General features: G+C 47.4%; 1 protein-coding gene across 10 annotated transcripts in view; it reads right to left on the minus strand.

The window, feature by feature from the left end:
- Positions 1-26862, minus strand: part of FGFR2 (fibroblast growth factor receptor 2) — a 105958-nt gene that overhangs the window by 49021 nt on the left and 30075 nt on the right. For all 10 annotated transcript variants that reach the window (XM_058697967.1, XM_058697966.1, XM_058697965.1 and 7 more), the window contains 2 exons: positions 20032-20201; positions 7348-7471 (listed from right to left, as the gene is read on the minus strand). In XM_058697967.1, the coding sequence (XP_058553950.1) occupies positions 7348-7471; positions 20032-20201 (294 nt within the window). The remainder of the gene's footprint in view (positions 1-7347; positions 7472-20031; positions 20202-26862) is intronic.

A 26862-nucleotide genomic window follows, 5' to 3' on the forward strand; every position in this document is an offset into this window, starting at 1 on the left:
CTCGCGGTCCGTGAGTTCGAGCCCCGCGTCAGGCTCTGGGCTGATGGCTCGGAGCCTGGAGCCTGGAGCCTGTTTCCGATTCTGTGTCTCCCTCTCTCTCTGCCCCTCCCCCGTTCATGCTCTGTCTCTCTCTGTCCCAAAAATAAATAAAAAAACGTTGAACAAAAAAAATTAAAAAAAAAAAGAACCGGGGCGCCTGGATGGCGCAGTCGGTTAAGCGTCCGACTTCAGCCAGGTCACGATCTCACGGTCCATGAGTTCGAGCCCCGCGTCAGGCTCTGGGGCTCTGATGGCTCGGAGCCTGGAGCCTGTTTCCGATTCTGTGTCTCCCTCTCTCTCTGCCCCTCCCCCGTTCATGCTCTGTCTCTCTCTGTCCCAAAAAAATAAATAAAAAAAAAAAAAAAAAAAAAAAAAAAAACGTTGAAAAAAAAAAAAAAAAGAACCACAAACTCCAAATGTTAAGTAACTCGAGAAGCCGTTTTTCTGTCATTCTAATTCGGCACACACTGGTGGCACAGTTCGAGCTCATACTGGGCACCGTGACTGGCATCCGTGGACTTACGTCTTCGGGCCGGGACTCCTCGCTGACGCTGGGACAGCAGCAGCTTTCTCCCCACGCCCTGCCCTGCCCTACACTTCCCTCCGGGTACGGTCGAGAGATCCCTCTTCTTACAAAACTCTGTAAGACAGTAACTTGTCTGTAACGCTTTCACATCCTCTTTGCCCACACCATAGACCCAACGCCAAAGATGAGGCAGGAGATCAAATATTAACCTTCTCCCCCAGCCACCTCAGCCGGGACCCCTGCCAGAACCGAAAGCAATCCACAAGGCCTCCTTCCTCAACTACGGGGCAGAGGGCAACTGATGGCTTGCGAAGAGCATGGCGAAAACACTGGCATCACCGCCCACGGTGCCTAGGACGAGCAACTTCTTCCCGGTAGTGGTGCGGCAGGAACGCACTTATTTGCTGGCCGGTACGTTGGGAGTGAGGCAGCTGCCCGCCGACCAGCTTTTGCCCCCTGAAATCCCGGTTGTGAAGCGGGTATAAACAGCTGCTCCGAAGTAACCAAAAGCTCATCGAACAGTAGCTCAAAAGAAGTTTTGAAATCTCCGCCCTGGAGGAAAGGAGAGGGGAGGAGGGACCACTCCTTCAACCAGGGCTGCACTGAATACACCTGTCTCGGCCCAGAGATCCAAGAGGAGGTGTGGACCACCTCATGATAGTGACTAAGAGTCAAATCCTATGGTCCTGTTATTTAAAAGCACTGCCCCGGGGCGCCTGGGTGGTTCGTTAGGTGAAGCTTCTGACTCTTGAGCTCAGCTCAGGTCATGATCTCACAGTTTCTGGAGTTGAGCCCCACTCAACTCTGCGCTGACAGTGGGGAGCCTGCCTGGGATTCTCTCTCCTTTCTCTCTGCACCACCCCACTCGCGCTGTGCTCTCCCCCCCGCCACAAAGTAAATAGACATAAAAAAAATTAAAAAAATAAAGCACTGCCCCCTACTAGCTCATCCCCCTCCAGGGGGGCTAGGTTTCCACCCCCACTTTACAGACAATGGAACTGAGGCTCAGAGGCTCCTGGACTTCTGACGCCATAGAGCTACCGAAGCTGGAAACGAATGTGAACGTCTCCACCGTGTCATTCCCCGCCGAGGTGCGTCCGGCAAGGGCTGGAGCGTCATGAGGGCTGAGTGGCAACGGGCAGGAAGAAGAGAAGGAAATGCGGCAAAAGGACTATGCTTCCTACTCAACCTGCTGGGCTCCATGACTCTACATTAACGAAACAAGCCTACTTATAAGTACAGCGCTCGCTGTGATGTATTACCTAGCATGGCACCCCAGCCCCCTGTCAACAGGGGGCTTTCTATCCCCCTCCGGCGAGATTTCACAACTCTAGGGCTGGCACGCAGGACCAAAGTCAGGGTAGACACCGCGTCTTAAACCCAGAGCAAGAAAAGGAAAGAACCGGTTGGCGGCAAGATGAATACGGAAAATCAAATGAGGCCTGGCCAGGAAGCGTCTAGGTCAAGATGCTTCAAGTTCAGAACCCCCAGGGGCTCTGTGGGACTGAGGCCGGTGGACGCCAGGGAAATGCACACACGTGGCAACTCAGAAAGTGACAGCCCGGCGTTCAAGGCGCTCAAATCTCTGGGTGCGTTGTTTTGTGTGGTTAATGCCACCTAGGGTCACCCCTCATCAAACAGAGAAACAAAAGCTTTCGTCTAGGAGCCACGGTGTGGCAGAAAATACGGACAGAGTGTGGTCTTCTGTCAGGAGCAAGTGAGCAGGAACGATCCTAATTTTGACAGTTTCGGTAAGAACACCAACCAGTTAATCCACGAGGCCACCATTTCATTTACGTACACGCTACTTTGTTCCCAACCCGAGAAAGATTCCACAGTTCATCCCGGACAAGTGTAAGGGTCCCCTGAGGGACTCGAACCTGCCTCGGTCGCCCTTCTTCTGCTCAGGGATCACACTGGAGGCTTTGTCTTCCCAGGACAGAGGCTGCCCCAAGCAGTAAACAATTTACGCAATTTCTCCTTCTCCCACTGGGGATGGGCCGCCAAAGGCTCAGAGTGCCAGGTGTCAGCCTCAGAGCCAGGCTTATCAGTCAGTGCCTGGAATAACAGACTCTTCATTCCTCCCGAATACACACCGGAGGGGGGAGGTTAGCACCGGGACAGATTCCTTCGGCTTTCAGGTCCCGTCCCATCATGCCCAGAGCCCAGTTACAGCAGATTTATGTCACGGACTAGTCGACAGCAGCCTTCTGGTCTCCCGCTGAGCAAGTCAGGGCTGGTGAGGTGGCCTCAGTGACCCTCCACCCAGCCAGAGCGGTGCTTGGCCGCTGACTGGCTCCCAACTGTCTACTGAGACACTGTCTAGTGCTTATAATGCTCTTGTCCTAGAGGAGGAGAAATCTCTGGAAAGTCAGATAGAGGGTAATCAGCACATCCAGAGGCACTCACTGTTTCCAACCTCTGCCCGCCAAATGCCCAACGCCAGGTGAAAAGCTCAAAACTTACGGTCTCTGGGATTGCAGAACTGGGACACCCAAAGGGAGAAAAAGTTCGTAACTCAAAGCCAAAGGGTGTCTGAGGAAGGACGAGCAACTCGTCCGTTCAATACCTTCATCTCTCTCTCTCTCTCTCTCTCTCTCTCTCTGTTATTTTGCAACAGAGCTGAACGTGGGGTGGGGATAACAGCAGTACCTTTTCAGAGTCTTGCAGTGGTCCCTGCTGGTCCACACCACAGGACACCAAAAACAGAGACCTCCATGTGCAGTGCTTGGAGCATTAACCTAGGCTTTGAGGACACCGGATGGAGACCCCAGATCTAGGGTTCAGTTCTCGGCAAATAAATGCCTCACCACCCCCCCACACTCCCCAACTTGATGTTCCTCAACTGTAAGAGGGCTGACAGGTGAAGGCAGAGGCCAGCTTGAAGAACCCGGGGCTCTCAAACACCACGATCTTCCTCTGCATCCTGATCAGTCCTGGGACAGCCTGACGACCACGTTGACCAAAGGCGTAACCCAGCAGGGGCCCCACCTGTTGGTCCCAGCACGGCATTCAGTTTATTTACCAGAAGGTCTGATGGGGTCTAATTAAACCTATTAAAAATGCCCTTTTTTTAAAGTTAATTTTGAAAGACAGAGAGGGAAGTGCAGAGAGAGGGGGAACAGAGAATCCCAAGCAGGCTCTGCCCTGACAGCAGAGAGCCGGATGCGGGGCTCGAACTCATGAGCTGTGAGATCACAGCCTGAGCTGAAGTCAGACGCTCAACCGACTGAGTCACCAGATGCCCCCAAAATGCCCTCTAACCCTCCAAAGAGTCCCGGTTTGAGGGGAGAAAACCAGCATTTGTTATTTGTTGTTGGCCCCAGGATGCCAATTTGGTGTTTTCATCTGTTAACCCAACTGATGCCTCATAACCACTGTCGTGGGTTGAACTATGCCCCACCCCCACCCCTCCAAAAAGAGGAGTCCGTGTCCTAACCCCTGGAGCCTGTGACTGTGACCCTACTTGGAAACAAGGTCCTTGTAATTAACTGAGGGATCCTGAGATGACACTACCCTGTTCCAAGGGCAAGGCCTGAAATCCAGTGACAGGTGACACCTGTGAGCCACAGAGAGGAAGGCCACGGAAGGCAGAGGCAGACGCCGGAATGACAAGTCACAAGCGGAGAGCTGCTGACGGCCACCAGAAACCGGGGAGAGGCGTGAAACAGATCCCCCCCCCCCCCGCCCCCGCACAGTCTCCAGTAGGACCCAACCCCGCTGAAACCAAAGGTTCAGGATGAGTCCAAGGCCACAGCTTCCTGGGGACAGAGGGCCCGCAAGAATCCAGGACTGCAGCATCCTCCGAGGAGCGATGGCCAAGACCGCCGGCTCTCTGAGGAGGGCCTGTTTTACTATCGGCACAATTATCCAGAAGCGGTGCTTCACGCTAATTTTCCCCTGCAAGTAAATGGCTGAAAAATAATGGTGTCAATTTTAGCGAGGATCAAGCAAGGCTCCCGAAAGAGCGCCCGTAAACGAGAACCCTTCCCTCACACACGACAATGGCTGGCCGCTTCGTGCCCGAAAACACAAGAATGTCACTGAAATTACACGGCTTTTACGTGGAAGTCCTTATGGGGAATGCCGTTCCAAGGAAGGATTTCAGTAAAAAGATCTCACCCATTTTGATGCTTCGTAACATCTGAACCGCAACCCTATGTAGCATAGCAACAAAAGTAAACCCTCGGAGAATGTGAACGAGAACAGGACTTGACTTTCGCTGGGAAAGAGGCTCCGGTTTTTCCGGGAGACGCGGACGTGGCCGAGAAGCAGTGATCACGGGGTGGAATCCTGCACTTGGGCCGCGGGGCCACCAGAAACTCCTTGTTCGGGCCTGAATTCCCATTTGTCGCCACTCGAGGAGACGTTCAGAACGACCGCCTGCCAACCTTGTAAGTCTACATGAGACTCTCGAGCTGACTCACTTCTTATTTTATGAGTGCTTCTCAAAGCAATTACTGGGGTTTTGAGCAAAGATGAGAGTATTTCACACCTCCGTCTTTCCTGAAAATGTCTTATACTCCACTGACTTTTGGCTTCTATTTATAAAGAAGGTTCAAGGCTTGGAAAATTATTAGGGGTTGAGCTTTAATGGATATTCCCAACCAGCATTGTGTCATTATTGGCCCACGTTTGGCTGGGCAATCTCCCAAATTTGTGACATAATCGGGCCTTTCTCTGCATTCATTACTCCATACGCTCTATGCTCCTCTCTACATCACACCACTGAATCATACGCTCTTTTCAACAAGACTGACTGCCAGGGGATTAACATTAGACAGCACAATTCCATTATTCAGCAGCCCAGTTCAAATCCAACCCTAAAACTGCAAGAGAGATTTCAGGGCTTCACAGAGATGAGCTGCCAGAAAGCTCAAAGGAGAGGTGGGGGGGGGGGGCTTTTGAATGTTTTACATAACAACTCAACCTAAAACCTGCTAGGAGCCAGAGCCCGTGGCTGGGGTGGCCAAGCTGACTGGGGATTCCTGGAATGGTCCCCGACCGATCCCAACGAACAATCTGTAGGCCTACACAGCCATGAGCCCCGCGGATTGCTACAGCACAATTATTTTATTCGCACAATAAACTGCTTGTTTCAAAATTACACATTGAGAACTTTTAGCCCCCGAACCTTCTTTCCTTAAATAGAAACACTTTCGTGTCAAATTCAGGAGATGTGAGGCCCAATGTGAATTCCACGTTGTGTGCTTAACCAACAGATTTATGGCACATCGATGCCAAAATAAATGTTCACCATTTTCGTCCCATATTTGAGCGTTACTTCTTTGTGTTTGATTTGTAAAATATCTGTACGTAGTAACTCCCACTAAGAAACCTTCCACGAGTATCTCTGTGAGAAAAGAGGGTTCTGGAAACTCAGTCTTTTATGAATGCCCACAGGAGCAACATTATGTGAAAGCAACCTAATTTCACAGTAAGGCTTCTGAAGGACAAGAACTTTTTTCACTGAATCCTTACGTACACGTGGAAATAAAGACGATCTCATGCTTTCCTAGGGGGAGTTCCTTCTGGATTTAATTTAATCTAAAAATGGCTTCTGTTTAATTTTCAGTTAACCTAAAACTTCCATTAGCCAAAATCTATGAAATTTGGTTAGTCAAGCTTTTGGAAGGTTTCTTAATGGTTCTTTGGGCAATTCAGGTATCTGTGGGGCCTCTCTTCAAAGAGTTTATAGTTTACTGAAGGAGAAGAAATGCCCACATATGAAATAATACTAGGGACACATGCATAGAAAATGATGGAGGAAAGCCTTTGTTCATAGGCACGGTGGCGGGGCAGGTGTCTGGAGAAACAAAGGGTCACGTTAAGGCAAAAATCAATCGAGGCGAGCTTGGACTGGAGGCCTTGGGAGCTGGCAATCTGCAAGTGGAGAAGGGCAAACCGGTTAGCTAACCCCCAGCCAGGTCAGGTGGTGATGCCGTGAGTCAGGGTGGAGGACAAGGCAGAGCAAAGATGGATCGTGCCAAAGAAGAGATCTTAGCCCACCATCCCTGCAATGAGGAGACACATCCTAGGTACCTCCAGTCCTCCAACAAGACAGAGAAACACCCTTCCTTTATCAGTTACAACAAAACCCATCATAAAGGGCAAGATAGGAAGACATCTGAATTCCAGGACAACAGCCTATTGATCTTAAGATATCTAATTAAAGTAGCCTACCTATCTGAGCACTTAGATAAAAAGGAATTTACAAGCCCATATACACAGTTCCCTTTCCAGGGGAGCTGAACCCACAGTAGAGCACTGAATGACTTTCTTCTGATGGAAGCAAAGGGCCCCTGGACACTATCCTTCCTCCAGCCAGCTAGAAGTTCAGTCATCACAATACCTTTTCCTTTACTCTTTAGCCAGCATTGCCCAATTGCCCTTCTTTGGATAATGCTGCCTCCCTTTTAAAAACCAAGTTCTCCTAGCGCGTATCTGAACCCTTTCCCTGAACACACGAACGTTCTTAAGAGTAATGCCGGCTTTCAGAGTGTCAACACATTTCACACCACATCCATTTCACCCAGAACGGTGCTAGGGAACCAAGAGGATCACACAAAATACGTAAAACATGGCTAATCGGGAAACAGGAACATCGTCAAATGATGGAAGGATCCTTCTCAAACAACAGCTTACGTTCAGAAAGAAGGAAAACGAACCAAAGGTTTCTCTCCTTAAACCATGGGAGAAACCAGACTCACTTTCGCGGGGTTAAACGGGTCAAGCTGTAGCAGGCGGGCGTACGGCTGCCCCTCGGGGAGAAGCAAACTCACCAACAACATCAAGGTGGTACGTGTGATTGATAGAGCCATACTCGTTCTCCACCACACAGGTATAATTGCCTTTGTCAGAGGGGACCACGCTCTCCATAATAAGACTCCAGTGCTGGTTCCGTACCTGAAAAGATCAAAGGAAAGGTGGTTATTTAACAATCTTAGCATAAATTACCAGGTACTCTGCCATCTTGATTTAAAGAGAAGTTGGAGGGGCGCCTGGGTGGCTCAGTCGGTTAAGCGGCCGACTTCGGCTCAGGTCATGATCTCGCGGTCCGTGAGTTCGAGCCCCGCATCGGGCTCTGTGCTCACAGCTCAGAGCCTGGAGCCTGTTTCGGATTCTGTGTCTCCCTCTCTCTGACCCTCCCCCGTTCATGCTCTGTCTCTCTCTGTCTCAAAAATAAATAAACGTTAAAAAAATAAATAAATAAATAAAAAATAAATAAATAAATAAAGAGAAGTTGGAGGAGAGAAGAATCACCTGAATTGTCCATTTCCCTCGTACTAAGCACACAGAATGGAGCCAAACGAAAACAATCATTATCGTCATGTGAATGTCGAGCAAGGGGGATACTGACATGCTCAGATATGCACGTGTATGGAGTGAGTCTGTCGATGAAGGATGGGTTCCTCCAGGAGCTGCCAAATGGCCAGACCATTGGCCTGCAACGGTATCAGTGCCCCAGAGCAGGGGAGCCGAAAGGTCGCTCATCCACTAGGAAGCCTCAGGCCCCACAGCGCCAAGGAACCACTTAGAGCCAGCACCAATGAGCACCTGCTGTATGCCAGGATTACTGTGCATATTCTGTTTGGCCTCAGCTAATGTGATTCTCCCAAGGAGCCCACAAGCTAGGTACTGTACTGCTCCTGGAGCCTTCCAGTCTGAAAACCTGCCATTTCTTCCCCCATCACCCCCAGATGCTGTCTGGAAGTCTCAAGAAGTTTCAACTGGGAACACAGGCCTGCCCCTCCCATCTCTGGCAATGCCTAAACAGATGCTACATGTTCCCGAGAGATATACTCAGAATGCCAAATATGGGAGCAATGAATCCTTAGGAAACCTAAGTTGTATATCCGTCTGCTTACAAACTCCTTGAGACTTTTCAGAGAGATAAGCGGCACGTGTGAAAATAAGTTATTGTGATTCCCACCCACCGTTCTGTCAACATGCAAACAGACTAGACTCCAACATTCGCACCTGGCTTTTAAAATATTTTAATAGACTCAAACTTTCAAGCGAGCGTGACTCTTCCTTGCAAAGAGCCAAAATGCAGATTTCACCTTGCAGGTTTAAGGCTTTAAGGTTTTCCCCCAAATCCAAATCATGTTTTAAAGGCATTTTGGACGAGGTACTCTAGAGAAATGGAGAAGGGGGAAAGAAAGAAAAAAAAAAAAAAAAAAAAAAAAAGCCAGGGCCCTCGTGGTCTTAACTATGATTTCAGGAATTCCAACTGACCTTCTGCATGATTCCCTGAGCGCTGCAAGTGTTTTCTGCCTTAATCACATAAAAACTGCTAATACCAGCCGAGCCTCTGCAAGCACATGAGTGAGTCAAGGAACCAGAGAATAAAGATCATCTCATGAATGCTCCATTACAAAAGCGGGAGGGCAGAGCAGCTGTCTGCTTTGAAAAGCGGCGCCAACAGGGGTAAGGGGTTATCAGAGCCTGTTACGACTCGAGGCGCGTCATGTCAGAGGTTCAGCTCTGTGCAGGCCAGCACCGCAAGAGCAGCCACCGATGCAGAGGTCACAAACGAGACCACTGCCCATCACGGGCGGTCTTATGCAGGATCACGGGGGTGAGGGCTGGACTCCTCCTCACCAAGCACAAGCGCTGAAGAGTGACCTCTGGGCAGACGGTCCCTTTGCTCCAGCTGCGGCAGCCCACCAGCTCCCCCCTGTATCACCATCAAGACTGTCCCGGTCTTAATGTCGTGGAGCTGGCGGGGGGACCGTCCTTCTCGCTGTCACAGGTGAAATGTCCGGCGGTAAGAGGACGCTGCGGGCATCAGACCCCACAATGGAGAGAAATCTGTACTCTGCTTGGGAGAAGCCCCGCTTCCTGCTCCTGGCTGGGCCACACACTTGTCGGAGAGCCAAACAAGAGGCCAGGGTCCTGCTAAGGAGGGGTAAGCACCTTAGGTGCACAGCCGATAGAAGGAATGTTGTGAAGGAGCGGGGGCGGTTGCTAAATGTCCCAGGGCAGTGAGACTTCTCTACCCAAATCTCCCCGCCCCCTCCGGGTGCTACCCTGGAGCTGGGTGCTAACAAACTCCTTGATTCAACTTGAGGCAGGTGGGCCCATACAGAGACCCGCCCTCCCCCCAAGCGTGCAGGGGCTATCAGAAGCGGGACTTTCCTGGACTCTGAAAGAGCTAATCACACAGAGGGTAACTTAGGGATGAAGCCAGAGGCCCTAACGTCACCAAGCCACGTAATCCAGCATTTAGCCCTGCTGTAAATATTCAGTTCTTTGAGCCCCCGCTCAAATGTCATGCCCATAAGCCCTTAATCACGACTAGTGCCTGTCTCTGGACCCCATCCAAACTGTCAATGTCTTTCTCGCGCCTGGATCCAGATTTGGCACGGGGCGCAGTCCAAATGGGGCTGAACGTGAACTGCACGGGGAGGGCATCATCTGCTTCTGCCCAAGACATTAAATCTTGGCATACGCAGCTCAGCATACCGCTGCCGTTGGTAACCCTAGGGCAGCTCCAGTCTCTCGTTGGGGCCACGGCATTCCACGGGAGAGCCTCCTTCAAGAGCGTGTGCTCCCTGAATATTTACTTCCTGGAGATGCACTACAATTATTAATAAGTTACCATTTATCGAATGCTTTCTCGATGGGAAACACAGTTACCAAACAAGGGGTTTCTGCCCCTTTGGAGACCTTGGTACTCAATCAATATCGCCCCATGCAGTGCTGTTAATATTTGTTTTCTTACACCATTGCCCTAGTATTTGATTCCTGGACATAACGACCAATCCCAAATGTTATGAGCTGTGGCATTTTCCAAAGGGACGCCCTTAGAAGCTGCCAACGGTGGGAAGGCTTGACGCTTTTGCAGGGGATATCCTACCATTAATTAGTGGTCGCTTAATGACAAGCCAGGAGAGTACAGACAGCAACTCTATCAAGATGAGGAAACAAAGGCACAAAGACTTCTTGTGTCTCTTTTCTGAACACTCCGTTTCCAAACCACGATTCAGTGTAAACCTACAGACACTACCCTTCCAACAAAAATGTAAGATGTCCTTTTCAGTGTGGTTTTGTTGTTGTTGTTGTTGTTGTTGTTGTTGTTGTTGTTGTTGTTGTGTGTGTGTGTGTTTTTTTAATTCCTCATCTTTTTAAGTGCTACAATTCCTCCGCCAGTTAGGTCAGAGTCACATCTTTGCACTGGCAGAAGAGAGAATGTAAATACCCAATAAACATATGAAAAGATGCTTAACCTCATTAACAATCAGGGAAATGCAAATTAAAACAATAATGAGATGCTGTTATTCACCGGCTGATTAACAAAAATTAGGAAGATCCATGCCATTGAGTACTTAAGAGTGTAAGGAAACAGAGACTCCAATTGAGAATAGGAACATAAGGTAGGAAAAAACCTTTCTGTAAAATAATTTCGCAGGGCCTGTTAAAATTAGCAACACATTTTTTTTTAACCCAGTTAATTCCACTTCTAGAAATCTAGGCTACACAGAGAACCAGGAGGATTACTTCAAGGCACATGAACAAGATGACTGCTTCGAGCACTGCTTGTGACAGCAAAACCGAATCCATCAGGAAGAGGGCCATTAACAACACATAGCTCATCCTACAGGACTTAATTCATTCCAACAAAATAGCACACAGTCATTAAAAAGGAGGAGGTATTCGTAAGTTCAGACCTGGTAAGCTGTTATTTATAGTTACCGATAAATGAGGGGCGCCTGGGTGGCTCAGTTGGTTAAGCGTCCGACTTGGGCTCAGGTCATGTTCTCACGTGGCTTGTGAAGTTCAAGCCCCGCGTCAGGCTCTATGCTGACCGCTCAGAGCCTGAAACCTGCTTCGGATTCTGTGTCTCCATTTCTCTCTGCCCCTCCCCCACATGTGCTCTGTCCCTCTCTCTCTCCTCTCTCTCTCAAAAACACATCAGCATTAAAAACAATCTTTTTAAATAGTTATTGATAAATGAAAAAAAAAGAGGTTGGATAAAAATGTGTATTCAGGATGCCACTGTATAAACACACACACACACACACACACACACACACACACACACACACCACAGATGCCTATAGCCCTGAATCTATAAGCCTGACTGTATAGTCAGAAGGAAAGCTAAAGTCGGCAAGGAAATGTACTAAATTATCAGCAGTACATTTTATATAATTTCGTGGTGTGATTGTGCATGTTGTTTGCTTGTTTCCTATTTTCACCCTTTCAAATTCAAACAGGAATCGCACACATTTGACCAAAAAGTCAAATAAAACCTCTCCGCCGGCGTCCCCTGCTGCAGAACCACCGCATCTGGAATTTGCTGGCAGCCTGAGGGCGAGAGCTGGGGGCGCAGAGACGTCCTGCACCCAATGACACCCGTGCCATCCTTCCTTCTCACCCTGCCCGTGGCCAAACCCCTGTAGAAAATTCATCATTAGTTTTCATCTGCCAATGAACAAAATTAGACAGCGTGAGGCTTCAAGACGATGTTCGCTGAAGGCTTTTAAAAAACAACATTGCAATACTGAAACAAAGCAGACTGAAGGTCATGGCCTCAACTCTTTCCCTCCTAACACAAAAAGTGGATTCCACGAACATTCCACACCGTCGTCACAAAGACGACGAAGAGGGGGGCCAGACGGGTTTTTTTTCAGAATTCCTCTGCGACCTAAATCTCGCGAGGTGCATGTTAAACACCCAGCTACCTTCAGGAGACAACTGGGAATGTAGATTTAGTTTGTATGATACCAAAACACCTAAGTGAAAGGTGAAAGGTCAAAGACCCAGGCTGTCACCTGGATGTTTGGTTTCCACAGTGAAACCAAAAAAAAAAAAAAAAAATCTGGACATTTCCAAATACCTAGGTGTTCAATAACAAGCAGAATAAACATCCAGAAGCTAGATAGAAAGTTTTGCTCCGTGCCAAGTCAAAGAATACTGTGTCCGTGTGACGGCAAATACTCCCGACACTTCCTTCCACCGGTATCAGGGTGCAATTTATGGAAAAAGGCAGCAATCCCTTGGACCGCTGGCCTTCATAAACACAGCCCATGATCTACAGCTCAACATCAACCAGGTGGCATTATGATGCATGAAGTCTTGCTGTCCCAGGCCAGACCCCCATCTTCGACAGGCTCCTGGGATCTCGAAACCATGTCTCTGGAGGTGTGCACAAACTGAGTACATGTGTCAAGGGCTGTGGCACTCCCTGGTGCTTATCACCAGGCAGATGTGGAGGCAAAAGCCCGATTAATGCTTAAGTTGCCCAAGTCTGCTTCTCAGGAGGTGTCCAGAGAGCAGGGCGAGGCGAGCTCTGATCCTCTAGGACACAACTGCAGAAACTCTTCCTCTCAGCTCACTACACAAAGCATGGATCTCCCGGAGAAGTGGGAAGAGAATTATACAAGGCAAGAAAAGCGAGTGGAAGTGGGAGGGCGGGCCAAGACTGCCAGCAGGGCACTTGCTGCCTTTTGAAATAAACTCTTTAAAAATCTCACGACCTTCCTCAAAAAAGCTCAATGAAGAATCACCAGATGACCCAGCATAGCATTGCTACGTAGATACCAAAGGAACTGAAAGCAAGGACTCGAACAGGTACGTGCACACCCACGTTCACACAGCTACACCAACCGCAAGAGTCAAGAGGTGGAAACGTCCCCAGTGCCTGTCAACAGATGAACAGATAAACAAACTGGGGTCTCATCCATATAATGGAGTATTATCCAGCCGTGAAAAAGGAATCAAGGTCTGATTGTTGCTACCACACACAGAAGGACAGTTACACACAACAGATAGAAGGACAAATAGCCTATGATTCCACTTACCTGCATTACCTGTAACAGGCAAATTCAGACAGAAAGATTAGAGAAATGGAGAACTGCCTCTTAACGGATACAGAGTTTCTGTTTAGGGTGATGAAAAATAAATAACAAGTTTTACCTTACGTGTATTTCAGCACAATTTGTAAAAATCCCATACAGGTCAGGGAAGTGGGAACAGCAGCATCAGATGCCCAGCTTTGCTCTCAACAGAACACCTTTGGGCCAACGGATCCTCACATGTTCCTGGGATGCCAGCACTATTTCCAGATTTCTAATTTACCACCAGTGTTTCTTACAAAAACATGGAACCACATCTGAAGAAAGTTAAGTCAGAGCATCAACCGTGGAAGAAAACCACTTGGGTCCAAATGTCAGCCCTGCCACCGAGGAGTCACATGACCAGCCTCATCTGGAAAAGGGGTAAAACAACAGCGCTCCCCTGTTTGGGCTGCGCAGGGGACCCAGCGCCATGGCAGACAGTGGGGGGCACCTTGCACGGTCAGGACACATGGGAGCGGTCAGCGCATGTTGGCTGATGGCAACATACACCTGGCTTCCTCATCACAGACTGCCTGCTCTGGGATTAAAGCTGAACTGTCTTGGCTGAGAAAGAGCTCAACAAAGTATAAATATATTACTAAGGACAAGGGTAGTGATTTTTCCAAATAAACAGATTTTGGGATTAAGCATACCATTTAAGCAAAGGTCTCTAACGTGACTTCTAAGTAACCCAGAAAATGTAAATCTAATTAACCCACCCATCAAAACCATCAGGTTTTCATTGTGATTGTAAGAAAAGAGGTTTTACCCTGTCTTTTCTTGGATCTGAAATAGACTAGGAAATGGGACGCCTGGGTGGCGCCGTCGGTTAAGCGTCCGACTTCAGCCAGGTCACGATCTCGCGGTCCGTGAGTTCGAGCCCCGCGTCAGGCTCTGGGCTGATGGCTCGGAGCCTGGAGCCTGTTTCCGATTCTGTGTGTCTCCCTCTCTCTCTGCCCCTTCCCCGTTCATGCTCTGTCTCTCTCTGTCCCAAAAATAAAAAAATAAAAAAACGTTGAAATAGACTAGGAAATGGACAGTCCAAACTGTGTCATGCTTCACTCTGTTCAGGGGCTCCATGGGAGTTCCAACCTCCAGATGCCTGAAGCCAATGCTCTTGTGCCAGTTTCACGGCCAGGTTGAGGGAGGGCTTTGTCCTGTGATCTCTCTTGGTTCTTACAGTTACTAGGTGGCATGAAATGCAATTTTTAAGAATACTCTTCCCCTCTATGTTTCAGTCATTACCTGGGCACGACTTGGGAACTGAGGTGGTCTCTTAATTACCCCGGTGCTGTGGCTTTTCTGCATTAAATTGTAATTATTGTTCAGAGCCCTATGAAACATCTAGCCTTAAAGGTAACCTCTTTCTTAAAAAAAAAAAAAAAAAAAAATCTGTGCTATTGTTGATGATAAAAAATGGTTGATGGTTATGCTACTAAATCACAGTTGGGAGAGGGTTAGACGTTCAAGATCATCTGTCCAAACTTGTCATTTTAAGGACAGGTGGCCTTAAACACGAAGAGCTTAAACAACTTGCCCACCGTCAAGACTGATGAAAAAGCCCGGGCATAAGCACAATTAGGGAGATACAGTTATGCTTCAAATCGACCTCTACCACCATAAATAATAACATCCAACCAGCCTTTGCCCACATACTAAGAAAAACAATATGACTCTTAATCACCTAAGGAAGGCTCAGCATGAGTTCTTTGGTAAACAAGACTGAGCCATACCAAAGAGCTCTACTGGTCATTTTAATTAAAATGAGCTTCCTGTCCCATTTCATAATTCTCTTTGATTTTGTTTTGGCTTTTTGTGTTCCCTTCTCCCTTCCCTGGCCACATAGGCAGACCACTTCAGAACAAGCTGGAACGCCATGGGTGAGGGCCAAGGTGCCGGATCCATAAACAGGTAGAAAGAACTAGACAGACAGTTGAGCTAGACAGAGTCACCATGGTTTATAGAAGGAGATTTATGAAGAAAAAAAAAAAAAATCACAGAAATAACACACATTTGTTTGCGGAAACTTTCAGGTCTTGCTTTCTGGAAAAATACATCTTGGAAAACTTGACGCTTTGCTTCTTCGTTAACTAAAGTGGCAAAGGGATAGGAGTCAGAGGAGAGGGGCGTTTGGACATGGGGCTGTCCATGTGTCAGTAAGGTCTCTGCTTTAGGGGGAGTGCATTGTATACACGGGTTCCCTCGGGGTGAACGCTGGAGAAGCAGAATTCTTTCAAAGTGTCTGTAGACAGTGTTTGCAAACCTGGGGGTAACCCCATGCTCCTGCCTCTACCCTGTTCGAGCCCTGAAGGAAGACGCCTGCACCAGCCGGAGAGCTTGGACCAATGGGAGGTTGGGGCATGCCGGCCTCTGTGACCACCAAGGACTTCGTGACCTGGGGACCTGGGTTGAGTCCATGGAATTTCTGAGAGAACCAGTATCCCCCAAATCAACGTCCAGTGCCACAACTGTTGTGAAAACTCCTTACTAAATCCAGATTGACCATCTTTGCGTTTGATGGGGTGATCCCCCCACCAACCCCCCCCCCCAACCCCCCACAGCCCAGGGGGCTCAGGCATTGCCATGGACTCTTCTCCAGAGAAAGTCCAGCGAGGCCAGAAATGTGCCCGCATCACCTCCGGCCAGCACACCATGTTCCAAAGGTACAGTTCTCTCCCCTCCTTGCCTTTTTTTTTTTTAATAGCAAAATATAAGTTTTTTAAGATTTTATTTTTTAAGTCATCTCTACATTCAATGTGGGGCTCGAACCCACAACACCAAGACTGAGAGTTGCACACTCTGCCGACTGAGCCAGCCAGGCGTCCCTAGAGCAAAATATACTTTAGATTTTTGTTCCCATGCACTCAAATTCCCACTCTTTCGCTCCAGAAACGGCTCAAACATGAAACAACAAAAAAACTTTTGGTCATCTGTGCCTCCACGGGAACAGGTTAAAGGTATTCTGCTAAAGGTTCCCCACGTTGTTTTTAGGGTGCAGGTGCTCTCCAGTTAGTAGAATGTTGTCCTCAATAATTAAAACTGAACTACACCTGTTAAAAATCAAGCAGCATTTCCTCATCAGGCACCCTTAGCCTTCTGGCACATTTATAATCACTAATTCAGATTCGCAAAAACCTCCTTACCCAGAATAATGATGTTGGTACTATTTATTTTGAGACCAGGAGTTTCTGGAGGCTCATTAATTCTTTTAACTTCTTTCCACGGCTGTCGTAAGTGAGGAAATTAGTTAACCACCAGGATTTTGACCACCAGCCTTATACTTTAGTCGTATTGAAATGTATCACTGGAACTGCATCAATTATGTTTTTGGAGAGCATTTGGTGGTTAGAATGATCCCCAGGGGCCACGACTGTGGCGGTTTTAACTCTTTCTTTCCAAGCAGCACCACCTAATGAAATCTTTGTCAATTCGTCCCTTACAAAGAAAGCAAGCCGACCTTCCAATCTCGTTGTGCCTGGTGTGAGGACTGACCTAAGGGTGGAGAGAAAAACCACCCTCCTGCCTACTAGTCCCACCAACAAGCAGGAATCACGGAAGCTCAGCGAGGTGCGTCTGCTTCCAGAACTTCAGAGGCACCCACCTCCCAGCAGGTGTATCTCACATCTGTTTCACACACAAACTGCCCCACACATGCTAGGAATCTATTCATAGGCTTTTCCCTATTATCCTCTGGGATTGAGCATCTAGTTACTTTTTTTTTTTTAAATGTTTGTTTATATTTGAGAGGGAGAGAGTGTGTGTGCGTGAGCAGGGGAGGAGCAGAGACAGACGGGGCGCCATAGGATCCAAAGCAGGCTCTGCACCGAGAGCAGAGTACCCGATGCGGGGCTCCCACTCATGACCCATGAGATCATGACCCGAGCCACAGTTGGGCACTCAACCAACTGAGCCGCCCAGGCTTCCAGCTGTGTCTAAATGTTAAAAGTCACAAATTTTTGAAGAAGACAATCCTTTCAAGGTGAGAATTGTGTACGGTATTTCAGAAGAGGCCCCCGGAGCACTTTGTGGGGAGAGGAGGTCCACTTAACCACAGCAGTGACGGGTCAGGACTCAAGTACCCTCTCAAGGGACACTGGTGTGTTAGACACAGGTATACAGCAGAAAGTCCTGACTTTTCCCGGTATCTCACTCCTGCCACCAGGAAGTCCTATTCTACCTGGTTCCTAACAAGCTGGGATGCAGGCTAGAGCATCCTCTACTTTATCCCCCTTGCAGGTTTCCAAGATGGCTCCCAGTGATTCCCCAGGTCTCCTGATATTCATGCCCTTGGGGATTTAATCTCCTCCCCTAATGATTTACTTAATAACACAAAACAGCCAAAGTGGTAGGATGTCACTTCCATGATTAGGTTACAAAAGGCTGTGACTTCCATCTTCTTCACACGCTACCTCTCCTTGTCTGCTCTCCCTGAGGCAGAGCTGCCGTACTAAGAGGCCCATGGGGCGAGTGAGGAACTGAGGGCAGCCTCCAGCCCGCAGCCAGGAAGGAAATGAGGCTTTCGGCCCAACAACCTGCAAAGAAGTGAATCCAAGAACCACGGGAAGGAGTCTGGAAGCAGGTCCTTCCCCAGCTGACCCTACAAATCAGACTTCCAGACTCAAACCTTAGTCGCAATCCTGCGAGAGGCCTTGAGGTGAAAGGCCCGGCTAAGCCACACCTGGATTCCTGACCCACAGAAACTGTGAAATAATACATGCTGTTTAGAGGTGCCTGGGTGGCTCAGTCGGTTAAGCGTCCGACTTTGGCTCAGGTCATGACTCGTGGTTCATGAGTCCAAGCCCTGCATTGGGCTCTGTACTGGTGGCTCGGAGCCTGGAGCCTGCTTTGGATTCTGTGTCTCTCCCCACCTCCCCTTAAAAATAAATATAACGTTAAAAAAATTTTTTTTAAATAAAAATGTTGTTTAAAGTCACTGGTCTTGGGATAATTTGTTACACGGTAATAGGTAACTAATGCACCCGTTCAGGCTTTCCAAACACACCAAAGAATGTCACAGTAAGGTTCCCCAAGTCTTCCTCATATACTAAATTAAATTCCTCCAGGCCTCCCCTTCCAGACTAAATAACTTAGACATCCCATGTCTCTCTTCCTGAGACACCCTTCCTTCAAACTCAGCCCAGAATCTTTTCCTGACCTCCATTATCCGTAGCCCTCCCAAAGAGCCCACATCATCTCCCCCTGCACATCCACACGACAACATGCTCTTCTGACTTCAGCCCATCCAGGCTGTGGCTTTCTCATCCACCTTCCCTACCAGACGAGGAACCCCTGCGAGCTAGGGCCGTGCTCTGTCCAGCGCCTAGGACGGTGCCTGCCAAACACTGTGCTCATCGGCGTCTGCTGAATGGACGAACAAAAGCCCGAATAGGCATCTACAGGCCTTTTCAGGGAGACGGTGGTCAATTTCCACCTCCCCCTCCACCCCTCACCCCTGCCTGAGTGAGGAGATTACTCATCACCACATTCTGTGATGGGCTCTCCAGGGCCGTGAAGACAGAGGATGGAGAGATTGCCTCTCTCACCACGGAAGCATTCTCTCTTAATAAGTACTATTTCATACTCCAGCGTCTAAGCCAAGTCCACCCCCATCCTACAATCCTGTCCAAACAGGGCAAGTACAAGTTTGCTTCTCCAATGCTGCTCCAGTTTTAGTGTTCTAGACAATACAGCATATAGGAAACAGACTCTCAACTTCCCACCCTTCTGTTATTAAACTCTTCTCACATAAAGAACAACGTAAGGGTGCCTGGGTGGCTCAATCGGTTGAGTGTCCGACTCTTGATTTTGGCTCAGGTCGTGATCTCACAGTTCATGAGATCGAGCCCTGCGTTGGGCTTTGTGCTGACAGCTCAGAGCCTGCTTGGGATGGTCTCTCTCCCTCTCTGCCCCTCTTCCCCACTCATGCTCTCTCTCAAGATAAACATTAAAAAAAAAAAATGGGGCGCCTGGGTGGCTCAGTCGGTTGAGCGTCCGACTTCAGCCAGGTCACGATCTCGCGGTCCGTGAGTTCGAGCCCCGCGTCGGGCTCTGTGCTGACACCTCTGAGCCTGGAGCCTGCTTCCGATTCTGTGTCCCCCTCTCTCTCTGAACCTCCCCTGTTCATGCTCTGTCTCTCTCTGTCTCAAAAATAAATAAACATTAAAAAAAAAAAAAAAAGAACAATAGAAATGGGAATTATGCTTTGAAAGCACACGTGAGCCCAGGGACGCCTGGATGGCTCAGTCTTAAGGTTAAGTGTCCCACTTCAGTTCAGGTCATGATCTTGAGGTTCGTGGGTTCGAGCCCCGCGTCGGGCTCTGTGCGGACAGCTCAGAGCCTGGAGCCTGTTTCAGATTCTGTGTCTCCCTCTCTTTCTGCTCCTCCCCTGCTTGTGCTCTCTCTCTCTCAAAAATAAATAAACATTAAAAGATAGATAAATAAAGTAACATGTAAGCCCAGGAAAACTTTTCAAATGTCAAGTGTGGAAATGACCAATTATGATAATTACTGATTTTTCATTTTTTTTTTAAATATCCCTTCTGAAGGTTCCTACCTTTCAACTACTTAAAAATGGATTAACAAAAATGTAAGAAATAGAGCATTTTGGAAACCTGATTTTACCTTATAGCCTCCAATGCGATGTTCCTGCTTAAATTCCTTTCCGTTTTTCAGCCACCTCATAGTTGGTGTTGGATTCCCCCCAGCTGGACAGCGAAACTTGACTGTGTTGGCTGCAGGGACAGCGTGCAGTCGCTTTTCCATCTTTTCTGTGTTAGTCCAGTATGGCGCTCCTGTTGTGGAAAACAACGTTATAACGTATGGAAAGGGAGAGCTTCATTTCCATGACACGGAAGAGAATTTGACTTTGCATGTGAACGATCTGACATTTTCAAAATCTCTGGGTAATATTTACATGAGGAGAAAACTGTTCTGAAGTCTAGCAGATGGCCTAGCAGAAGGTCCCTGGAGATGAACTTCTTGCTAGTTTCTCTTTCTTAAGGGGGGGGGGGGGGGGGGGAACGTGTTTGAGGTACCTTCTCTCCCTTGTTCTTAGCGCCAGAATATAAATTCATGTTGAATCATGCTTTTAAATGCTACTTTACCTAGATAGCGACAACACACACAACCGCAGCAGCGGAGTCCTCCAGAATGGATCCTTTTAGATCACCACACCTAGCAAACGATCGCATACACACACAAGCAAGGTGTGCTCGAAGCCACGTCAACTTAGCCACCGAAGCTTTAAAGGCTCACCAAGGAGATAACTTACCATCCTAATAGGGTAAATTTTTCAGGGACACAGCATTAACTTCGCAGCACTTGATGTGACAAATCAAAAAGCCCTCGCACTATGTTTTAATTTTTGTTTTTATTTTTTTATTAAAAATTTTTATTTATTTTTATATTTGAGAGAGAGAGAGAGAGAGAGAGGGAGAGAGAGGGAGAGGGGGCGCACAGGGGAGGGGCAGAGAGAGAAGGAGACACAGATTCGAAGGAGGCTCCAGGCCCTGAGCTGTCCGCACAGAGCCCGATGCGGGGCTCGAACTCACGAGTGGTGACATCGTGACCTGAGTTGAAGCCGGACGCTCAACCGACTGAGCCACCCAGGCGCCCCTATTGTTTTAATTTTTTAAATGGAGGAAAGAGTTTCCGGCGGTTGTGAATGCCATAATTCTACTACCGTGTCTGAGCAGAAAAAAACTTACTAGGAGGCTACAGATTATACGTTGTGTAAAATGAAGCCCTCTGAATGGCCCTCAAAGTCATGGATACAAACAGGTGACCCTTTAAACTCAAAAGAAGACACAACTTTTTAAGCTGCCAGATGAAGGGCATTTGATCTAAATCAGAACCACGGCATCAATCCAGGATGCCGCCATAATTCTTCATGCCGGCCAACAACGACGGCTACCGAGCACTGACTGAGTGCTTTGTGTTTACCAAACACAGCTCTAAAAGCTCTTACGTGTTTAACCTATTAATCCTGACACCAATCCAATGAGAGAGGCATTATCACAATCCCTGTTTAGAGATGAAGAAACTGAGGCACAGAAAAGCTACAAAGCTAGAGAGAGATACAGGTACATTTGAGCCAAGGCAGTCTGATTCCAGAATCTTTGCCCCTGCTGTCCACGGCTAGTTAAGAACCAGCTTCTCCAAGGGGTTGGAATCCATCCTTTTCAACCACTCTGATGTCGAAGACCAGAGTCCAGGATAGCCAGGCTGGCCCGAAGGCACACTGCCTTCTACATCACTGCCCGAAAGTTCCACTGAAACCTTGCACAGCTATTTCACGTTTCACACGTATGTTTCTGTCTTCGCAAACTGGTAGCCAAAATTCTCCCGAAGCATCCATCCACGGGGCCTTGGGCATCCTAGAACATCCTAGAACACTGAAATTCTACGAGACTGATTCCTAACTGTGTTTACTGCTGCTGAGGGTTAGGCTGAGAAGGAGCACACCCACTCCACAAACCAGAGGCAAAAGGGCCCAGGCAGGGGGTTGGTCTCTGATACAGATTTACAAGCCCCCTCCCTCTATTCTGTGGATGACACAGCTCGCTCCTAAGGGGTGACAACAAACCCCTTCACTTAGCCAGAGTTTCGTGGCACAATTAGGAATTTGGATAAACTACCTACCCCTGTTTGCCTCACCCTTGCTCTCGAAACCTGGCTATAAAAGGTGGAGCGGAGATTTCTTAACAAGGGCATGCTGTACCTTCTTTCTCCTTGTTTATCTAAATGTCAAGGTGGTGGGATACAGACAGGAGTCTACACGATGTGCCAAGAAGATAGTGCAAGCAAGGCAAAACTGAGGTGGTCAGTCCTGCATGCCAGGGAAAGAAAGGCCTGAGGGTTGGGGTGGGGGTGGGGGCGGGGAGGGAGAGCCAAGGGTGAAAGAACGGGGCTCCACTCTTTCCTCTGAAATCAGCTGTATCTGCGATGAGTAGACAACTTGCTAGCCATGTGGCTTTGGGTGTCAAATGCCCCTAAACACACCCAGTCTCCTGAGGGTTCACCAGGGAGTATCTGATTACCATTCATCACAAGACTCCCAGGGCCTGGCATACACTGGAACAATTTCAATAATCTTTCATTCTAAAAGCTTCTACTTAGAAAAATCCAGCCACAGCCACAGCCACTGAAAAGAAACCATTAAGAGCACAAAATAAATAATGAGCTTTGTTGCTACACAAAGACTTTTATAAATCTGACCTAAATGAAAAGCATACCTCATGCTGTCAGGTGTCCGTACTCATGTCATTTGTGTAAGTAAACACAATAGCCTATTCATACGAATTAGCTAAATATTAATGTAGTGACTCTTTCAGATAGCATCGATTACGGCTGAGCTGATCCTCTGGAATGTCTTTTCTTTTTTACAGAAAAGAAATCACCAGATACGTGCTTACATTCCATTAGGCATGATTTTTACGTTCCCTAAAATGTTAAAAAAAAAAAAAAAGTGGGGGGGAGGATTTAGTTTAAGGAACTAGGAATGTTGCTCTGTTCCTCTCTCACTGGGCTAAGCTGTCAGGGAGACCGTAACCCACGCAGGGATCACCCCAAACCACATGAGTCTGTACGGTCATGGCCTGTGGCAACAGCACACTGGCAACCAGCACCTTCGTCTTGGCACCTAAGGGATGATTTAAGGACAAGGGTGAAAGAATTTTGCTGGAATTTCTGGCAGGAAGCCACTTCCCTGGGGCAAAATTTCAATCGTCAAAACTGCACCTATGAAACCTGCTCGTGCGAAATAGACACACAGCCATGAGGCAGGGTTATGGGCACCATACTTGTCACCTGAAGTCACTGGGATCCCAGGTGGGCAGGGCACCGTAAAATCGTATCAACAAAGCAGAAACAGATCGCCTCTGTGGCTATCACTGGAAACCCACATTTGCAACTTTCCCTTTTCCTGAATACCTGTAAATAGTGACTCCACAGAAAGGCCATCGAGCCAAGTTTTCAAGGTCCTCTGTGTGGCAGCGATGGGCCACCCCAGTGCTCTGCCCAGTCCCACTCTGAGTGAGTGCTAACATCATACAGGACAACACCCTTCTGTGACTAGGCTTTTCTTTAAGATTTTGAGCTCATGAATTGTTTTTAATGAGCATGACGCTAGAGGGGAGGGATTATTTTCGTATTTTATAATGGCTCCTCCTGAAAGAAACTAGTTTTACGTGAAGACGGGAGAACCTGGAAGGTCTAGAAAAATAATGGTACTGTAGGACTAGCCCCGTTGCGCCTCCTTCATCGGTGGCCTCATGTCTTCTGCAAACTCTATTTGTTATCTCCTGCCATTTTTGCAGTCTGGACACATGGAAGTGCCAGCCACCATCCCCGCCCCACACCCCAAGAACGACAATGCAGCTGGTGAGAGACCAGGACCAGGCTCCGAAGCAAGCTTTTCTACCTAAGGAGGCCTCTTTTCATACCATGGCTGGTGAACACGCAGAGGAGGAACTCACTTAACAAATTAACGATCTACAAAAGAGAACACATAGTAGGTGCTCGGTACAAATGTTTCCTCAACAACTTGATAAAAGAGGAAAACTATAAGCCAAGTCTCCATCACGTTGTTTCGAAGAAGGGTCTGAGTATCCACTTAATGTATCTTCCCTAGCATAATCTTAGGGAGGCAGGAGGAGTGAGTTTCAAGTCAATTAATAGAAAAGGAACTGTGGAAATCTTGGATGGCATAAAAAAATGAAATATACTAAATTGGAAGTAAACAAGGTGACCTTCGTGACAGGTTCGTCCCATCTGCTCGGACATTCTCAGACCTTCTGATGTAACACGTAGCTAAAGAATGATGCTGAGTCACTAAACAGTAAGAACAGTAAAACCCAGCCAAATTTAAAAAATAAGAAAAATCCATCGTAACGGGGTACCTACTCATTATCATTTTCTATGCTGAAACAGTTATTATATACCAGTGATGAGTCTAAGTAAATAGAATTATACTTTTAATACAGCAGTAGTCTCTTTAGATGTACTGGTTAAAAAGACATGTATAACCCCACAAAAACTTCCCTCAAAGTTCCTTCAACATACTACCTCCATCCCACAGCACAGACTGATCAAATTCCTTCACTGGGCTTGTCATTTACATATGGTTCCATCACCAAGGTGTCCCCATACTGAAATTTATTCCATTCGATGTCTGCTGACCAGTAAGAGTAGAGCATCTGAAGGGAACAGTGTAAGTCATCTTTAGCCTATGGAGTAGGCACTCAAGTGTTTATTACATGGACGGATGGATAGATGGATGGATGGAAGAATGTACCAGAGGAACAAGTGTTAAAAGCTTGAGCTATAAAATGAGGGAGGTGAACTGAGTGTTCTGATAAGGGCCCTCCCTATTCTAACATTCTGTCCAGGTATTCCAGGCAGATATTGATTGTGTCAACAAATGGTAGGATTAGAGGGTTTTTATGATAACGTAATGAAAAAACATGGGCTGCCCCCACAGAAGCCCTTTCCATGCCCCAGTATGTATCTCAATACAGATGGCTAAGGTCTATAGTCTCCTCTCTTTCTGAAATCAAAAAGAGAACACAGCCCAACAGTTTAAAGGAAAAACACGGAATCCTATTACCACTGTACCAAAAGGCCTCGGTGACCATCTGGTCCAACGGCTGACGTGATCAATGTCATCCAGAAAGGTTAAGTGATCTGATCAAGGCTGCATGGCCAAGGCCAGGCTGAGGCTAGACCCAGGACTCCAGCTCCCTGGGCTGTGCTCTTTCAACCACTCCAGGCTGCCCTTTGAACTCTCCCATGGTAATTAAGTCAAAAGTTCAAGATTTATGTGAGCTGCGGACGCTAATGACTGCCAACTGTATTTTTATTGATGCAAAAATAAAAAAACAGAGCCTGTTTCAGCTCCTAGATTAAGTCTCACAAACTCCCTAAAGCCCCACTAAGGCCTCTGTCTTAAGTCTATAATTAGGGCCTTTAAAAATATCACTAATCAGGACATTTGAATGCTTTGACCCTGACTGGGTGGGGGTGGGAAGAGGTCTCTGAGCTCAACCATACAGTAGACTGAGGTTCGTGTTTTCAGTTCTGCATAAACTAAGAGAAAACAAATCCAACAAAATATGGAGATGTGAGTGAATGTGTGATTATGGGGGCGGCGGGTTTTATTTGAGAATCTCATTAAAAACAACACCTTGCCGATCGGTTGAAGCATCGATAAGAAACCCATTAAAGCAAACAGACAAATGACCCACCTTTGAAATGCCTGAGTCCACTGGGCAACCAGCTGCCCCGTGGGAGCTCCTAGGATCTGCCTTCAAAAGAAAACTCTCCAGTTGTTGGTTATGCTGGTTGCCCACACGGGAGGCCAAGAAAGAGATAATTCAATCCAACCTTCCAGATAGAACGCCATCCCTGGCTTTTGCGAAAAAAAACACCCAAACCAATTTAGGATGAGGTTTCCATTACAAAGAAATGTCCCAAAAAAAAAAAAAAAAAAAAAAAAAAAAAAAAAGTTCAGGAAGACTGTGTGCTTTGGGGGTTTTTTTTTGTTTTGTTTTTTGTTTTTTGTTTTTTTTTATTATTGTTACTATAACTTTCAATTCCTGGAAACTGCGTAACCCAACTAAGAAACCAACACATTTACGAACTTAGCTACAACCCCTACCAAGTAAAAGGCCCAATTAGACCAAAGGTGACTATAAACTGTTATTATCAGCAGGTTAAGCAACGAAAGGAGCGTGGAATCCCAGGCCAAGTCCCTTCATTTTCCCTAGCCAGTTCCAAAGACAATTGCCAACTGCCTTTCTCCCTGACACAGGAGTACAGGCACCTGCAGGTCTCAACAGGAATGAAAACCAAAGGACCACTCCTGGAGCACAGATCTTGATGAAGCTGCCCTGCTATCAATTCCTTCTAGTTCAGCAGTCAACCTGAACTTTGTCAATCGTGGTTTCCCAAGAAACTCTTCAGAAACATGAATCGCTGAAACACAAGCTTGAGGTAATAAAAATCACCTGGGAAAGAAAGGGACACCTGGGAAAAAAAGGTCTACTCATCTGCTGCCAGATAACCCGTAAAGGTACCTCGTACCGAGGGGAGGCAAGGGCTAATTAAGTTATGCTTTCCAATGCTAAAGTATAAACTCTGGAGCCTTCAAAACCTTCAACCTGGATGCATTTCAAAAATTAGCATTTGAAATTGCAACTTTCTGTCCGGAGAAAGTCTGTTTCACTAAAGGGCATATGCAAGAAGCATTATTTCCTGGCAGCTAGGCTTGTAATGACATCACAGAATTGTTCCGCGCAGGGCAACAGTCAAGCGCGGGTAAGGTGTGAGGTCATCAGTTAGTCAGCTGCTAAAATATGACCCGAGAATGCCCTTGACATCTGTGATGGAAGGGCTTGACTTAAAAGGCAAAAGCAAAGTCAGGTCAATCAAATCAGCCCATTGCAGGGATTTTCA

Source organism: Neofelis nebulosa, chromosome 13 (assembly GCF_028018385.1).
Source record: "Neofelis nebulosa isolate mNeoNeb1 chromosome 13, mNeoNeb1.pri, whole genome shotgun sequence".
NCBI lineage: Eukaryota > Metazoa > Chordata > Mammalia > Carnivora > Felidae > Neofelis > Neofelis nebulosa.